Source organism: Prunus avium, chromosome 1, assembly GCF_965620075.1.
Source record: "Prunus avium chromosome 1, drPruAviu1.hap1.1, whole genome shotgun sequence".
In the NCBI taxonomy this organism is placed as follows: Eukaryota; Viridiplantae; Streptophyta; class Magnoliopsida; order Rosales; family Rosaceae; genus Prunus; species Prunus avium.
Window position 1 is genome coordinate 56,184,067 of NC_142284.1, and position 17,209 is coordinate 56,201,275.

Consider the following 17,209-nt stretch of genomic DNA (forward strand, 5'->3'; position numbering starts at 1 on the left):
TAAAATATATATAAAAAAGAGAACCCACCTAGTGATTCAGCGGCTACGTGTCCAAAATAACCGCACAGCTATACTCGTTATGTATATAATATTTAAAAGGCGTATAGCCGCACGGCTATACTATTTATTTTATTTTTTAAGAAAATAAAAAAAGGACCCTAGTAAAGCCGTGCGGGGCTATACTCGTTTGTAAAAAAAGAAATCATCTATAAAATGTAGAGTCGTTTATTGATTTGATTTACTGTACATAGGAATAGGAATGCGTAATTCATGGTTTGTTTTGTCGTTTATTGGATAAATACACCTAAATTCATTTGATTATTGCGCTCCTCCGATGCCACTACCGATAATTAATAGTCAACTTAATTTTTTAATTTATCAACTCAAAATACACCTTTCGGTTATTCATTTGATTATTTCTTCAGAATTGTTTTTTAAAATTTATATGAAAGTTATTTGGGGTGTAAAAAAAAAGAGGCTAAAGTTTTGAAATTCACCTTTCGGTGTTTAAAAAAATCCCAAATATTAAAAATAGAGAATTCACGAACTACTATGAAGTTTCCAGGAAGAGTTAGCCCTCCCAAGGTCTTCCCCTGTAGACAATTAAAAACTGAAAAATAAAATAACATAAAACATATACACAAAAAATAAAATAATTATAATAAAAATAGAGAAAACACTTTCTTTGTTGTTCGGAATACTGTTTCTCACTATGTTTTACATTTTTGCGAGCTTGGACCACCAAACTACCTAGCTGGATCGTAAATCCTAGATCACACTCAGCTCTAAGAAATCAAACTGAGAGAAAAATAACGTTTTTTTTTTTCTTTTGTGTGGGTACACATATCTTCAGTCAAATAGGAAAGAAGCAAACATATCTTCAGTCAAAGTCTTTGTATGTTATCTATAATGTTAAAATTAGAAAGTTTGCATGTTTTCGCTGAACTTGTATTCTTCCTATTATTACGATCCATGAGTCAAGAACACGATTTCTATTTATAGATGTTTTAAAACCATCTAAATAATCAAGTTCACCCAACAATAATTTTTTTTAAAAAAAACACATTTAAATTCAAGTTTAATCCTATTAATAAAATTTCACATAGAGAGGCTGCCCAAGACGACGTAATTGAGGCTAAATTTGTTTTCTACAATTTTATTTGTCATAAATAATTAAGACATTAATGTGCAAAACATGTTTGTTTGGTTGAACTTGGAGATTTGCATGGTTTAAATAGAGGGTAATGATTTCCCCACTCCAATTTTATCCACTTATACTCCTTTTTTAGTTATAAAATGGAGTGTAAGTGGATAAAATTGGAGTGGGGAAATCACCACTCTAAATAGAAACCTATAATATTCGTTGTCTTTATCACTTGACTTGGCTGCTATTGAGAGTTTGAGAGGCCTTAAAATGAGCGTGTTCATCGGTTTTAGCTAAGAATTGACAAGATAACTTATTAAAGGAGCCATTCAACTCAATACACATGACTGGAAAACTAATTCGATTATGTTTGTTTTTTAGTATGCATAGCTTTCTCATAGACTTTTCTTTGATCAATGGTTCCTCGACTTTGATGTTTTTGGGAGAAAAATATATTGGAATTACTAAAATGAAATTGATGGAAAGTGAGAAGTTACTATTTACGTGACATAGGGGTTCAGAAGTGTCCCGCCTGAATGCTTGCCACTGCACTATGTCACATGGTATGACATGAGAGCCTGTTCCTTGTGCTCTTGATTAAGTTGTGTGAGAACCTGAGTGTGATTTTCTTGATTAAGTTGTGTGCAGACTGTAGAGCCAAGCTTCTCTTCCAGCAGCCAGTTGCAAGTCAAGGTGGTCAATTTGTACCTTATAAACAATTAAAAACTGAAAAATAAAATAAGATCAAACATATACACAACAAAAAAGAATTATAACAAAAATAGAGAAAATATATTCTTTGTTTTTCAGAATACTGTTTCCCACTCTCCAAACTACCCAGCTGGATTATAAACCCTAGATCACAATCAGCTTTGACAAATCAAACAGAGAGAAAAACAAGGATTTTTATTTTTATTTTTATGGTATATTGGAGTAATATTATGCATAGATATGGAGTTACCATATCTTTGAACGTATTCCAAGTTCTACATAGCTTTTCGAGGGCTGGGCTCAGTCATTTTAAAATGATGAAATTTTAGGATAGTTAACGATAAGAAGGAGATTGGCTTAAAAAAATTTGTATCCTTAATTTTCTAAATGAAAAAATAATTAAATAAAATGAAAGTTATGTACAAATTTACACAGATTTCAACAGTTTAGCCGGGGGTTGAGGCTGTTGCTCTATCTGTGGTGTTTTTGTTTATTTTATTTTTATAGCTTTGTTCATTTTATAGTTTTTTCTTATTTGGATTGTTGGGTCTCAATAAAATTTCTCTAACAAGAAAATATTAGAACCCTAACACATTGAAAAATAGGAAAGAAGCATACATATCTTCAGTCACAGTCTTTGTCCGTCATCTGTAATGTTAAAATTGGAAAGTTTGCATGTTGTCGCTTAACTTTAGTGAAATGAGGTTGATACTTGAATGTTGTTTTCTTCTTCCTATTATTACGACCCATGAGTCAAGATAGTGGCTGCACTTGAAACCTATATATTCGTTGTCTTTATCACTTGGCTTGGCTGCTACTGAGAGTTTGAGAGGCCTTAAAATGAGCGTGTTCATCGGTTTTAACTAAGAATTGACAAGATAACTTATTGAAGGAGCCATTCAACTCAATGCACATGACTGGAAAACTAATTCGATTATGTTTGTTTTTTAGTATGCATAGCTTTCTCATAGACTTTTCTCTGATCAATGGTTCCTCGACTTTGATGTTTTTGGGAGAAAAATATATTGGAATTACTGAAATGAAATGGATGGAAAGTGAGAAGTTACTATTTATGTGACATAGGGTTTCAGAAGTATCCCACCTGAATGCTTGACACTATGTCACATTGTATATCGTAGGTAGGTAACAAGCTTCAACAAATGCAGCCTCTCCGAATAGAAAGATACTCATAAGGGTTTTTGTCATGAATGGTCCTTGAACTTTTCAAAAGTCCTCATTTGAATTCTCAAACTTTCCAATCAATCAATGTGATCCTTAACCCTCTGTTTGGATGAAGAAATTGAAACTCTGAAAAACAAAGGAAAAAAAATTACATATGTTGCTCAACAAGGCTGTGTACTCTCCTTGATGGAACCTAAATGTGAAACCTTGAATGGAAAGCATATGATTTTGTTGAGCAAAAAATTGAGTTCTAGGACTAAATAAGTTGAGTTATATTTTGATGAAATAAGTTGGTCAGGTGATGATACGTGACCAGTTTTAACAAAGTTTTGTTGGAATGCGACAACAAAACCAAATTGATGTGAGACCAAAATATAAAGGATCTATTGATTGATTTGGACATTCAAGGACTAAAATAAGAACTTTTAAAACGGAGTACCTGTAATAAAAACCCATGTTGAGAACAGAGGCGGCCCACAGCATGTGCGGGCTGTGCGACCGCACAGGGCCCCCAAAATTTAGGGGCCTCCAAATGTTTTAAAAAGCCCAGCAATATATTATATATTTTTTTATTCCAAAAATATTACTATCATTTCCTGGACATATTGTTCCTTCTTCACAGGGCCCCCAAAATTTAGGGGCCTCCAAATGTTTTAAAAAGCCCAGCAACCCAGCAATATATTATATTTTTTTTATTCCAAAAATATTACTATTATTTCCTAACGGGCAGCAGATTGTTCCTTCTTGATTCTTCTTCCATCTTCCGTCCAAACACAAATCTCCTTTACTCTTTGGCAAGTCAAAAGGCGCTCTGTGTGCATCTCTCTCTCTCTCTCTCTCTCATATTAGAATTTAGAAATTATATGTTGCAGTTGGAATTAGCCATCATATGATTGCAAGAAGAAACCTAAAAAATCAGATGAATCTCTATCCCTAATTTGTCAATGCTTTTCATATATTGTTTTTGTAATTATTTTAACAGACTTTTTGTTTTGTGAAAATCAGGTAAAACCGTCAAAATCAGATGAAAGCTGCAAAAATCAGGTTCTATTGTCCTCTTTTTTTGTTATGATGTGTGTTATTTTGCTATATTAGAAAAATGTTTAAAAGAAAACACTCATTTGGATATAGTAGGGCCTCATCAGCTTTCTTCGCACAGGGCCTCCATATCTAATGGACCGGCTCTGGTTGAGAAACATGTTTGACGAGATTGTGGATTGACATTCATGCCAACGTATTATCGTCACAACAAGAGAGAAGACTCCCCCTGCTTCTTGATGCCAAAGTTAGCTATCCATATGTTAATGCAATGGCGACCCAATTAGTTGAGTCCAGGCTCCAAAGACTGAAACACATGCCTCATATAGAATCCAGCAAAATGTTCTTGCTTGATATGTTTTCGGTGTACAATTTATTCCAACTCCCTATTCCATTTGTTCGGCTGGTCATCTTCAAGTCCAAAAGGTTGATTAATTATCCTCTAAGTTATGATATTGAGTGTACGTTCACTATTTTATTTTTTTGTTGAGGAATTACTGTTCTTTACATTAAAACAGAGCACTGCGAGTGAAGTTTTAACTGAATGCTTGACAGGGTTGGTCTAATAGCAACATATTCTTCTTTTAGGTGGCAAAACATACATATATTACGAAAAACAGAAGTGGGCATGAAATAGATTACAATAATCCAAACATCTAAGAAGAATTAGAACAAGGCAGACTCAAATGAAAAGCAGCGCATGTCCTGATCAGGCAGTGAAACCATCAAAGCAAGCAATTCACCACATGTTGTCATATGTAATGGCTTTGACAAATGCAGCCTCTGAGTTGATGAGAGGAGCTTAGAAACTTTCTTCATTGTTGGACGAGACTGCGGACTGGAATTCAAGGATGCAAACGTGATGTTCAAAAGAGAGACCACCTCCCCTGCTTCTTGTTTTGTGGGTGGGGAGATTCGTTGGTCTAGAAGATCCGAAATTGGCATTTCAAGTTCCTGGTCCTCCTTAATTCTCCTGCTGGCGTGTGGCTCTATCCCCTTTGCTTTTTTGCTTGCGACTTTAGTTTTGTATTACTGTTTTGGGTTTTCTGCTTTTGGTTTTTTTTTTTGGGAGTTTCACTAAAATACCCAAAATGGGGGCTGAAATTATAAAAATACCCAACACCCAAAACACTTTATAAACATACCAAAAACTCATCATTACACACACTCAAAACCCATTTATAAACATACCCAAAACTCATCATTACACACATACCCAAAACCCATTTTGGGTATGTTTCTATGTTTAAATAGTGCTTGGGTATTTTTATAAATACATGTCTAGGATTTGGTATTTTTATAAATATCTATTTGTTTTTTACTTGGCTCTCCGGTAGCTTCTTCCTATGTTGCTACTGTGCTGTTGTATTTCTCTTGCTCGATAAATACAAAACAAAACAAAAGTTCCCAGGTGGTATTTAACCGACTCAGGCACATTTGTCTCCCGGTGGCCCAATTGTTTTTCTTTTTAATATATATTAATATTTTCGAAAAACATTTGGATATCTTTTAGGTTTCTCAAGATAACATTGGAACATGTGAAATTCCACTTCTTAAGATTTCGAATTTTTCATTAGAAGTGAATGTTGCCTTAGCCTTAGATTTTAAATTTTTTACATTGAAGTTTAAATTGATATCATTTATCTAAGTAAAAGGCAGAAAATGGTGAAACATTCAAAATACCAAAAAATGTCTTTTTTTTATTTTAGGAAGTAGTAAATTTTCATTAAAATTATGAAAGGTTACAAACTCGAGCGAACAAACGTGGCCTCATTAAAACCTTGCCCAAGAAAACTCAACAAGACAAAACCTAGGACGAAGGAAAAAGAGTGACACGCGCTCCATAAAAGCTACAAAAAAAACTCATGACAACTCTAGAATATCAGCATCAGCTTGAAGAAACACATTGAGCCATGCCTCTTCAAGCCAAACGTCTATGGACACACTACCTAAAACAAACTTAGCAAGTCTATTAGCCACAATATTGCACAATCTGGGAACAAAGACAAAAGAAAGAGAATCAAAATTTCTAGATAACATGTGGATGTCATTGGTAATCCCCCCAGCAACCCCAAAAGCCTCATTGCCAAAGACGATGTTGTTAATGGCAATCTTCGCATTGGTCTCAACCACTAAATGATTTGAAGAAAGGTCCAACACATGAATTTGGGTTGCGTTGCCTATCTCATGTGGTATGCTACCAAAAAGGTTGTTTCCTGCCATTAGTATGGTTTTCAGCTTTGGGCATTGTCCCCAGTTGTTTGAGATTTCTCTATACAAGTTGTTGTGGCTTATATTCATAAAATCAAGATTCGGATAAAGACTGAAATCTTCAGATATATTACCCGTCAATTGGTTTCGGTCAAGATGGACTATCACTAAGCCCATGCAATTTTTCAAGCTTTTGGGGATTGGACCAGTCAAATAGTTTGTTTGTATTGACAAGTTTGTGAGTTTTTCACCTTGGTAGATATTTGAGGGCAAATAACTAGACAATTGGTTTGTGTGGGCTTAATGCCTTATGGGCTTTTAACTTGTTGCTGGTTCTTTTGCATTTTATTTGGGCCTCTAGCCTTTTCGCTTTGTTGTTGAATTCAGTTGGTTGGGTCTCACATTTTGGTGTATTGTTATGCCCTTTTGTGAGTTTTTAATGAAATCCACTTCCGACCAAAAATAAATAAATAACCAGACAATTGGTTTGTTTCCAACGCCAATTTAGTTAAATTCTTGAGATTCTCTAATTCTTGTATACCACAAGTGGAAAGGTTTAGCTTAAACATGAAAAATATGTGTGTACGTGTACAATACGAGTATTAAAAGTGAAAATGCTAAATTATTTATACAGGTAATAACTCTGAAAAAGTAAATACTCAAAAGGGGACAATAGAGACTCGGGTAATGGCCTAATAGTAATGAATAATGCTCTAAACTACTCTTATCCATTAAAAAAAAAAATCGAGGAAAAACAATTTTTTTTAAAAAAAAAATCACAGTGTCTATGTTTGGGTGAAACACAAGACATTTCTAATCAATTTTCCGTTTTATATTGTAATAATATTAAAAATCCACCATGCATGCTCAGGTAGTATAAGGTTCTTTTCTTAATCGCCTATACATATGTTCTACCTCACCAGATGCCCTCTCTACTTAGGACATCTATATGCAGGTGGTTGTCCTTCAAATTTGAGTTACTTTTTTATTTCAACTTATTGGTCTGCTGTGTAGACTTAATTGGATTTTGTTTTGATCTAGATAATATTATTATGGATTATATGTTACAAAGAACATGATTGTTAAAAATAGAGAATTGAGTAAATAATGTCGCAGTGCCGGTCAATAGGTGCACTTGAAGTGAAGAAACCTAGAACAAGGGGCAGGTGTTGATAAATGTCAAACTTTAACCACCCGTCCAATGAAAGCATAGATTGTCCCATAAATGTCAAACTATATTTGATTATACATCTATCACACAAAATTGATCTATATCATGCCCACACACATGCACTGATAAAAATGTTACTCTTTTCTTGCTGAATAGCCTTACGGGTAAAAAGTTGCTTTCTTATTTTGGACAGGAATTGTTGGAATTCTTTTTCGCTCAGAAGAATTACATTGATGATATGTTTATAAGCACTTCATTGTTAATTTCCTCCAATATCTGAATTGTTTGATATTAATCTGTTACCTATGATTTTACCTTTTTCTATCTATATATCCTTGAAGTTTGAGAGAGAGCCTTTTGGTGTGCTTTTAATCTAGACTCTGCTAATACTCGTTCCTAGATAAATTTCCTTGGATTATTCTCTCATCGATTTTCTACACCCTTCAAGAAGAGAGAGAGAGAATACTAACTTTAAATAAATATCCAACGGGTTGTGTTGGTAATTAATGTCCGCATGTATTTTATATTACATCTCCCTGCTTTTCTCTTTGTTTATAATAGCATCCGAACAATAACAACGTGTGACATTCAGATGAGAGAATAACTATATATGTAGTATGCAGCCAACCTCATTACATGACTGTAAATAGAGCTAATTAATCAAGTGACATACACTGTACACAAATACAAATACAAAGACAATTCAAAATAATTAATCGAGGGACATGCACAAATACAAATACAAACACAATTCAAAATACTTTATACGCAGTGGCGGACACACGTTGGGATAAGAAGGGTCGCACAACCCCTTGGAAAGCCGGAAATCTGGCCGTGGACTCCACCAGCAACCCCTTGGCCATCATCTTAGCGACCCCTTGTGTGCACGTAAGATGCTCGATGAAAGTCCCATGTGGGCTTGCCTTGCGCTGGTCAGTGCTCTCTAACCTTCTTCCAGACGCACTCTTGCAGCACCACGACTTGGATTTCTCCCCCAATTCAATGTATTTACTTCGGTTTTGTTTTCATTTTTAGCTTCGTGCTGTATAAATTGAGCTATATACACAGCCATTGTTCATTGGTTATCGGATTGGTGTTTTAATTTGTAATTCTGAAAGTTCAATTTGAAATCGAGAAATTAAAAGCTGAAAGATTAATGGTGTGAGGTTCTGGGTTCTGTGTGCTGTGTGAAGGTTGATGGCGCAGTTTCAGAATGACGAGCTGGAGTATGTCGTCGATGACTACTTCGACGTCACTGAGTTCGAAGACAACGAAGCTTTTGCTGAGAACCAGCTCCGTAGGAGCCAAGATGCCGACTCAGACTTTGAGGACGACTTTGATGAGTTAATTGATCTCTGTTTTTTTCCTGTTGAATTTGGTAATTCTATACAATTTGAACAACCAAAGGAGTGATATTTGGTGAATTTGCAGCAGAGCAAGGTGAAGACTGATACTTCAGCTATGGAAGCTAGAAACAGGAAAGACATACAGGGAATTCCATGGGAGAGGCTTAACTTCACCAGAGATAAGTATCGTGAGACACGATTGAAGCAGTACAAGAACTACGAGAGCCTCTCTCGCCCTCGTCAAGACCTCGAAAAGGTTTCTACTTTGTACCCTTCACTCTTTTTTGTGGCCTCTGCTTCTGTGTTCTGTATTTTTCGGGTTTAGAAATGCCTTGTTGGTCTTCAAGGCTTGATCTTTACATATGTTTTGATGTTGGTCCTTTGTGAAGCGAAATTATTTTACCCATTATAGCGGCTAGATTTTGTTTTTGTTGTAAGTTTTGTGAATCTTCTCGTTGCTGAACATACTATGTTGACAGGAGTGCTTGCAAGTAGAGATGGGGAAGACCTTCTATGACTTTCACTACAATACAAGGATTGTCAAGTCTACAATTGTCCATTTCCAGGTAGAGATTTTGTGCTTTCTTCTATATACTATTTGAAATGTTTTCAAAGAAAATTGGTTTGTGACTTTATTTGAAGACGTAGGAATATTTTGATGTTGAGTTCATATAAACCTTCACTTCCCTGTTTTTATTTTTTCAAAACTTCATCCATGTGTAATGGTGCAATATTTGCATATTTTTCATCTTAATATTCATTTAGCAATCATTTGGATACATCAAGTTCTTAAAACTACTATTGATATTCATATTTGCATGCATTCATTCGATTATTCAAGGGCATTGCTCATCATAATATCCTAGCTATTTTTGTCACTTATTGAAGGCATGCTGTGTGTATAAAGTTTATACCCTTTTGAATTTTGTGCCTTGCTGCTGGATATAAGATTCCCTTTATAGCTCATTGGTTTATACCCTTTTAAAATATGTATTTTCCTAAAATATGTATTTCACTCATTGGTTCCCCATCCTGCAATTGTATTAATAAAAATTCAAGATTACATGAAACCAAACACCCCAATCATGAAAAGTCACAGCACACACACATAAAAGAAATAAAGAAAATAGTAAATTAAGCTTAGACCCATAAAATTCATTTTAAATCACCTACAACCCTTTCCTTTAGTTTTCTATTTAAAATACCCAAAATTTTCAAATAATACTCGATGACTAGGATCCAACCAAGCAAGTTACCTAATATAACTTAAAATCTGATTTATTGTATTTTTTGGATTCCAAAACTACCCCTATTTATAAGTTAATGTGTTATGGGGTGTAACTAATGACACCCGTTGGATTTGGAAATATCTCCAAATAGTTGTAGGAACTAATTTAGAAACTTATTTGAAATTAAATATTAAATTCCACATTAAAGTATTAGTAATCTATTTTACGACTAGTAATCTATTTTTGAATTAATGGTGTTTTCCTTCTATGAATTACAATTAGTAATCTATTCAAAGTATTAATCATTTAAATTCAATATTAAATTTAGGAATTGATGTTGTTTTCTTTTTATGAATTATACGATCAGTATTCTTTTTTATTATAGTTTTATGAATAATAGTGTACATTCTAATTATGTTGAAAAATAATTTGATAATCTATTTATTGTTTTGTTTTTAAAACATTTTTTTTAATGAACCTATTTTTACTCCAAATATTGTACCTTTTTTTTTTCTTTATTACTTGTTTTATGAAAAATAATTTGATCATCTTTTTATTGTTTGTTTTATGAAAACAATTTTTTTTTAAAAATGAGCCTATCTTTTCTCTCAAATTTTTTTTCTAAATAATGTACCTATTTTTTTTTCTCAAAATAATGTACCTATTTTTAATTTATAAAAAATGTGCATAAATTTCAATTATACAACGTACCTATTTTTTATAAATTATTGTATACTTATTTTTAGTTTATGAAAAATGTACGGAAATTTCAATTACAAAGTAATTGACCTATTTTTGTTAATTTTTTTGGTAAATAATATACCTATATTTTTATACGTATATATTTATATTTATATTTTTCATATGTACATTATTGGATATGTAATTTATATTTTTTTTTTTTTTGCAATTTTAAGGGGCCATATGTTAGAGGGAATGGCAACCAAAAGAAATGGGGTGATTGATATGCTATTAATAGGGAGTTTTAATTACAATTATGGCAGTTAATGAAATGCTTGGAATAAATTATAAATAAAATATGAAGTATGATGGCAAGGATGTAAAAACATAGGAATGCTACGACCTCTTATATCCTACTGGTCATTTAAGTTTGAAATTGGGTTTTACACATAGATTTATAGAATGATAGGTATATGTCTAGGAAATAGAAATTGTAGGGACCTATATTGGACAAGCCCTAAAGAAAAACTCTGGTCTAAACTATTTTAGCTGTTTTCTATAATTATTTTTTCATGTCAAAATACCAATTTCATGTCAAATCAGGTCCTTTACAAACCTCCTATAAATCTATACGTACCGATCATTGTTTTTTATTTTTAGATAAATTATCCCAAATGCATTATTTTCTTCTGATACAAACAGAGCTTTGGTGCAGAGCGAAAGCATCACCGTTTTACAAAAGCAAGCAATCACATTCATATGGGCCTTTCATCAGCCCACCAAACCTCATGTACACAAAACACAAATCTGATGCATCTGATCAATGATGACAGAGAGAGTCAAAAGAGAATTAGCAGAACGAAATGAAAACAAAAACAAAAAGGATCCTTTTTACATTATCAGATCATTTACGTTGTATCTAACACTAACAATCCGATCGGTGAAATGGGATTGATCAATCATCAATCATAAAGCCAATTACAAAATATGGGTTGGTTTATGATCAGAACAAGAAATGATGCGAGGGAGTAAAAGATCAGAAAAATAATAAAGAAGGAACCTTTGAAGGCCTTTTTGAACTGCTCAGTGTCTTCGGATTGTTGAGGAACTCTAAGGGTCGACAAGACATTGTCACTATAGCTCTCTCTCTCTCTCTCTTTCTCTGTAAGATAATCGAAAACGAAAATGGCTCTGGTCTATGAACCTCTGTTTCTATATTATATATGGCCCTGGGTATATATAGTAATATAGTAATATAGTATGGCCCTGAGTATATAAAATTATCGCCACGTCAAATACTATATTTGTTCCGGTTATATTGGTCTCGGTCATTTAATTTTCACAATTTAATTGTTTATTATTGATTTTGGGGCGGTTTACACAGAGTATATAAAATTACTAAACAAAACCTTGTTTTATTTCATTTTGTTTTTCCTCACAATGATAAACAGACTGTAAGGAAAATTCTCCAATTAGTATTTTATGTTAAGGATAAATAAACTGTAAAATATCCTAAATAAAGTATTCATAGAGCCATAGCATAGTGCGCACGTGCATGAAATAAATTACAAGAAGGAAACATCCATGGAGAATCTTTCTAAACAGAAGACACAGGAAAAGTGAAATGTGCATAAGAAAGAAGCATATTCTGATCAGGTAGCCAAAGGATCAAGAGCAAGCAATTCACCACATGTTATCATACATAATGGCTTTGACAAATGCATCCTCTGAGTTGAGAGAAGTTGAGAAACTTGTTTCATTGTTGGACGAGATTTCGGACTGGAATTCAAGCATGAAAATGCTATCTTCACAAGAGAGACCACTTCGCTTGCAACTCGATGCGCAGGAGGAGAAATGCGTTGGTCCAAAACATCTACAATTGGTATTTGATGTGCTGGTAATGCAGATGATGAGGAGGAGGATGAAGAGACTGATGAGAAAGATGAGAAAAGATCTCCTGGATGCTTTCCCATAACTATTTCAAATGTGACCACACCAAAGCTATAAACATCGCAGTACTCATTCACTTCCATTGTGTAAGCAAGCTCTGCTCAGAGAAAACCTCATAGAATTGGCATTATTAGTATATAGACATAACTCTTCAAAGGAATTTTAACGAAACTGTATCATGCATAAATCGAATTATTAGTTTATAGTCATACTTTCTAAATCAAAGAACTGAAAATGTGTTTATGTTAACCGCTCGTAATGATGAAAATGAAGCATTGGTCTAAAAGCAAAAGCCCAAAAAGTGCTAAATATAGAGCACATGGAATCACAATATTACCTGGTGCCATGTAGCCATATGTGCCTGCAGCGGCAGTCCAATTAGTTGAGTCTGGATTTAAAAACTTAGCAGTGCCAAAGTCTGAAACACATGCCTTATATTCAGAATCCAACAAAATGTTCTTGCTTGAGATGTCACGATGTACAATTGGTGGCAAGCAATCGTGGTGCATGTAAGACAAGGCATGAGCTAAGCCTTTAACAATATTCACCCTTTTACTCCACCCCAACTCTTTAGCTTCTTCATCTTTGCTCAACATTGCAGCCAAGCTACCTCTTTCAAGATACTCATACACCAAAAACGAGTGTCGTTTATGTGCGCAGAAACCATAGAGCTTCACAATATTCCGATGTCTTATCTCACTGAGTGCCCTTACTTCATTCAAGAACTCCTTCTGAAATTCTGTCTCGCCATCCCATAGCAGATGAAGTTTCTTCACAGCCACTACGTCTCCAGATGACAAATTCACTCTATAGACGCTTCCATGTCCTCCCTTCCCAATGCAATATGTGGAATCAAAATCTTCTGTTGCCCTTATGATTTCCTCATACATTGATTTTCCATCAAAATTTAAAACCGAAAAGGAAATTTCTCCATGCATGTGGTTTTGTTTAGTATCTTGATGATTCTTCTTTCTTTGCACTATTATAAAGACAATTGTAAATAGAGTAGATAGAAGTACAAATACTGCTAGGAGAGAGAATATGACCTTGTGGTCCTTTTTTGAGCCATGTGCATTGCAGGGTGGCAGTAGAGCTCCAACTTTGCTACACAATCCTTTGTTCTCTTTCAATCTTTCTAGCGGAGCTTCTCGAAATGCACTGATGTTGGGAAGGGGACCTTCCAAGTGATTGTAGGATATGTCAACGTACGACAAGCCGCCCAGGTCTTCGAAACTTGATGGTATGGAACCCGAAAGATTGTTGTGGGAAAGATTGAGTGTCACCAAACTCTTCATATTGCTCATTGCTGGTGGTATGCTACCTTCAAGTGAGTTATGACTTAAATCCAAGTCATTCAATTGAACTAACTTCCCCAACTCAAATGGAATTGCTTGAGATAACTTGTTGTTGCTCAAATTCAGATGAAATAATTTGAGCAAGTCACCTAGAATGCTCGGAATTGAGTCACTGAATTTATTTGTTGACAAGTCAAGATATTCAAGATCATTCAATGATCTGAATTCCGACGGTATATCACCCGAAAGTTGATTTCCATTCAACTTCAACTTCACCAACGAAGACAACTTCCCGAATTCTTTTGGGATCAACCCAACTAAATGATTTGAAGAAAGGTCCAACAAATGAATTTGGGTTGCATAGCCAATCTCAGGTGGGATGAGACCACTTAAATTGTTGTGCTGCAACCTTAGATCTTGAAGAGATTTCAAGTTCCCTATCTCCTTGGGAATCAAACCAGAAAGTTGATTGGAACTCAAGTACAAAAGGTTTAGCTTTATTAAGTTACCAATATTTGGAGGGATGAAACCACTTAAATTGTTGTTGGCCAACCCTAGAACTACAAGAGATTTCAAGTTTCCTATCTCCTTAGGAATCAAACCAGAAAGATGATTGGAATGCAAGGACAAAAATCTTAGGTTTATTAAGTTACCAATATTTGGAGGGATGAGACCACTTAAATTGTTTTCGCACAACTCTAGATCTACAAGAGATTTCAAGTTCCCTATCTCCTTGGGAATCAAACCAGAAAGTTGATTGGAATGCAAGTACAAAGTGGTTAGGTTTATTAAGTTACCAATATTTGCAGGGATGAGACCACTTAAATTGTTGTAGGACAACTCTAGATCTACAAGAGATTTCAAGTTCCCTATCTCCTTGGGAATCAAACCAGAAAGTTGATTGTTATTCAAGTACAAAATGTCTAGGTTTATTAAGTTACCAATATTTGGAGGGATGAGACCACTTAAATTGTTGTAGGACAACTGTAGATCTACAAGAGATTTCAAGTTCCCTATCTCCTTGGGAATCAAACCAGAAAGTTGATTGGAATGCAAGTACAAAGTATTTAGCTTTACTAAGTTACCAATATTTGGAGGGATGAGACTAGTTAAATTGTTGTAAGCCAACTCTAGATCTACAAGAGATTTCAAGTTCCCTATCTCCTTGGGAATCAAACCAGAAAGTTTATTATTATAGAGATAGAGATAGGTAAGATTTCTTAGGAGACCGATTTCTGGTGGGATTCTCCTAGAGAATTGATTTTCGGAGAGATCAAGATGGTGGAGTTTGGAGAGGTTACTTATTTGAGGTGGGATGGCATCAAAGAGTTTGTTCAAGCTGAGGTTAAGATATTCAAGATTAGGGAAGGACAAGAATGAAAACTCATGTAGCGTACCTTGAATACCGCAAGTGGAAAGGTTTAGCTTGCTGACACTTCCAGCTGAGTTGCATGAAACACCAGTCCAAGTGCATGGGCTTGTTTTTGGTTTTGGATTGCTGCTGGAAGAATTGGTGGCATTAATATGATGAGTGGGAGGGTCGTACCAGGTGAGGTTATTGAGGGCTTGATTTAGAAATAAGCTGGCTTTCCATTTGATAAGAGCCTTTGCTTCAGTATCAGAAGTAGAAGTAGCAGCAGGAAAAGCAACCCAATTTGGTGATGAAACATACAAGAAGATGACGAGGCAATAAGGCAGGAAGCGTAGTTTAGCAGAAGTTAAAGATGTCATGGTTATTGTTTGTGTGGTATACGTATATTGTATGGGTTGTGCCTTACTAGTTATATATAGTGTGGGTTAGTCTTTGGGGTTCAGTTGAGCATTGAAAAGTCTTTCGGATCTCATCTATAATCAGTTTTCTTTTGAGTAAAGGTCTCAGTCTTTCATTCTCTAAATTTAAATGCCAATTTTGTATTTTCTGTATGAAATAATGAAATGAAATTGATGGAGGTGAGAGATAACCATATGCTTGAAAAAGATTTATTTGTTTACTTCAAATCTCCCTATCCTCAAAATCAGGCCAAGTCTTTTTTACTATTGAGTGAGCTTGCTGCTATTGTTAGAATTGTAATAAAGAAGCTAACAGATTGAATGAAATTTAGATACAAATTGCGTGCAAAAGGCGTGTTCCTTGTGCTCTTGAATAAGTTATCTCAGTAGTTGTTGTTACAATGGCTGGAGTCAAAGTCTTTGTCTCTCGTTATTTATAGTTATAATTAAATGTCAATTTTGCATTTGCTGACTGAATTAATGAAATAAAATGGATGGCAGTGAGAGCGTTGTTGATGGTTTGTTTTGTCGTTAATCAGTTGCCTTAGGCGACTCAGAAATCAAACTCACGTGGCTTTACTCTTTAGCAGCATTAATGGTCCATTTTCAACTTCTTCTTTTTTCCCTCTTTAATCTCTCACCAAACACGAGCAGAGCTATTTATATAAAATAAAAATAAATAAATAAAGTCTTTCGGATCTCAGCTATTTATTGATTTGATTTACTGTACATAGGAATAGGAATGCGTAATTCATGGTTTGTTTTGTCTTTTATTGGATAAATTCATTTGATTATTGTGCTCCTCCGATGCCAATACCGATAATTTAGTCAACTTCATTTGGTTATATTGGTCTCGATTTCTATTTATAGATGTTTTAAAACCATGTAAATAATCAAGTTCACCCAACAATAATTTTTTTTAAAAAAACACATTTAAATTCAAGTTTAATCCTATTAATAAAATTTCATATAGAGAGGCTGTCCAAGACGACGTAATTGAGGTTAAATTTGTTTTCTACAATTTTATTTGTCATAAATAATTAAGACATTAATGTGCAAAACATGTTTGTTTGGTTGAACTTGGAGATTTGCATGATTTAAATAGAAACCTATAATATTCGTTGTCTTTTTCACTTGACTTGGCTGCTACTAAGAGTTTGAGAGGCCTTAAAATGAGCATGGTCATCGGTTTTAGCTAAGACTTTTCTTTGACTCAATGCACATGACTTGGAAAACTAATTTGATTATGTTTGTTTTTTAGTATGCACAGCTTTCTCATAGACTTTTCTCTGATCAAGGGTTCCACGACTTTGATGTTTTTGGGAGAAAAATATATTGGAATTACTGAAATGAAATTGATGGAAAGTGAGAGGTTACTATTTGCGTGATATAGGGGTTCAAAAGTGTCCCACATGTATGCTTGCCACTGCACTATGTCACATGGTATGACTACATGAGAGCCTGTTCCTTGTGCTCTTGAT

General features: G+C 34.4%; 2 protein-coding genes across 3 annotated transcripts; one reads left to right on the forward strand and one right to left on the reverse strand.

The window, feature by feature from the left end:
• Window positions 1-8,261: 8,261 nt before the first annotated feature.
• LOC110759506 (uncharacterized) lies at window positions 8,262-11,953 on the forward strand. 2 transcript variants are annotated; one of them, XM_088244003.1, is made up of 5 exons: window positions 8,262-8,461; window positions 8,651-8,799; window positions 8,890-9,059; window positions 9,283-9,369; window positions 11,429-11,953. In XM_088244003.1, the coding sequence occupies exons 1-5, from the start codon at window positions 8,358-8,360 to the stop codon at window positions 11,522-11,524; spliced, it is 606 nt and encodes a 201-aa protein (XP_088100129.1). In that variant the 5' UTR covers window positions 8,262-8,357; the 3' UTR covers window positions 11,525-11,953. The 2 variants fall into 2 exon arrangements, with proteins under 2 accessions (XP_088100129.1, XP_088100124.1); XM_088243998.1 differs by having other exon boundaries at window positions 8,263-8,461; window positions 8,887-9,059.
• A 213-nt stretch (window positions 11,954-12,166) lies between these two features.
• Window positions 12,167-15,922, reverse strand: LOC110759529 (uncharacterized). Its single transcript, XM_088243987.1, has 2 exons — window positions 13,001-15,922; window positions 12,167-12,760 (listed from the first exon to the last, which is right to left on the reverse strand). Exons 1-2 carry the CDS (start codon window positions 15,687-15,689, stop codon window positions 12,366-12,368), a joined length of 3,084 nt encoding a protein of 1,027 aa, XP_088100113.1. The 5' UTR covers window positions 15,690-15,922; the 3' UTR covers window positions 12,167-12,365.
• Between the last annotated feature and the right edge of the window lie 1,287 nt (window positions 15,923-17,209).

What these genes read in the sequence shown, in the direction of transcription:
- LOC110759506 (XM_088243998.1), top strand. Translation starts at nt 8,358, where the DNA reads ATGAAAGTCCCATGTGGGCTTGCCTTGCGCTGGTCAGTGCTCTCTAAC. An exon ending in GATTTCTCCCCCAATTCAAT is followed by an intron (nt 8,462 to 8,650) that starts GTATTTACTTCG and finishes TGCTGTGTGAAG; the next exon opens with GTTGATGGCGCAGTTTCAGA. An exon ending in CTACAATTGTCCATTTCCAG is followed by an intron (nt 9,370 to 11,428) that starts GTAGAGATTTTG and finishes GCTTTGGTGCAG; the next exon opens with AGCGAAAGCATCACCGTTTT.
- LOC110759529 (XM_088243987.1), bottom strand. Translation starts at nt 15,689, where the DNA reads ATGACATCTTTAACTTCTGCTAAACTACGCTTCCTGCCTTATTGCCTC. An exon ending in ATATGGCTACATGGCACCAG is followed by an intron (nt 12,761 to 13,000) that starts GTAATATTGTGA and finishes TTCTCTGAGCAG; the next exon opens with AGCTTGCTTACACAATGGAA.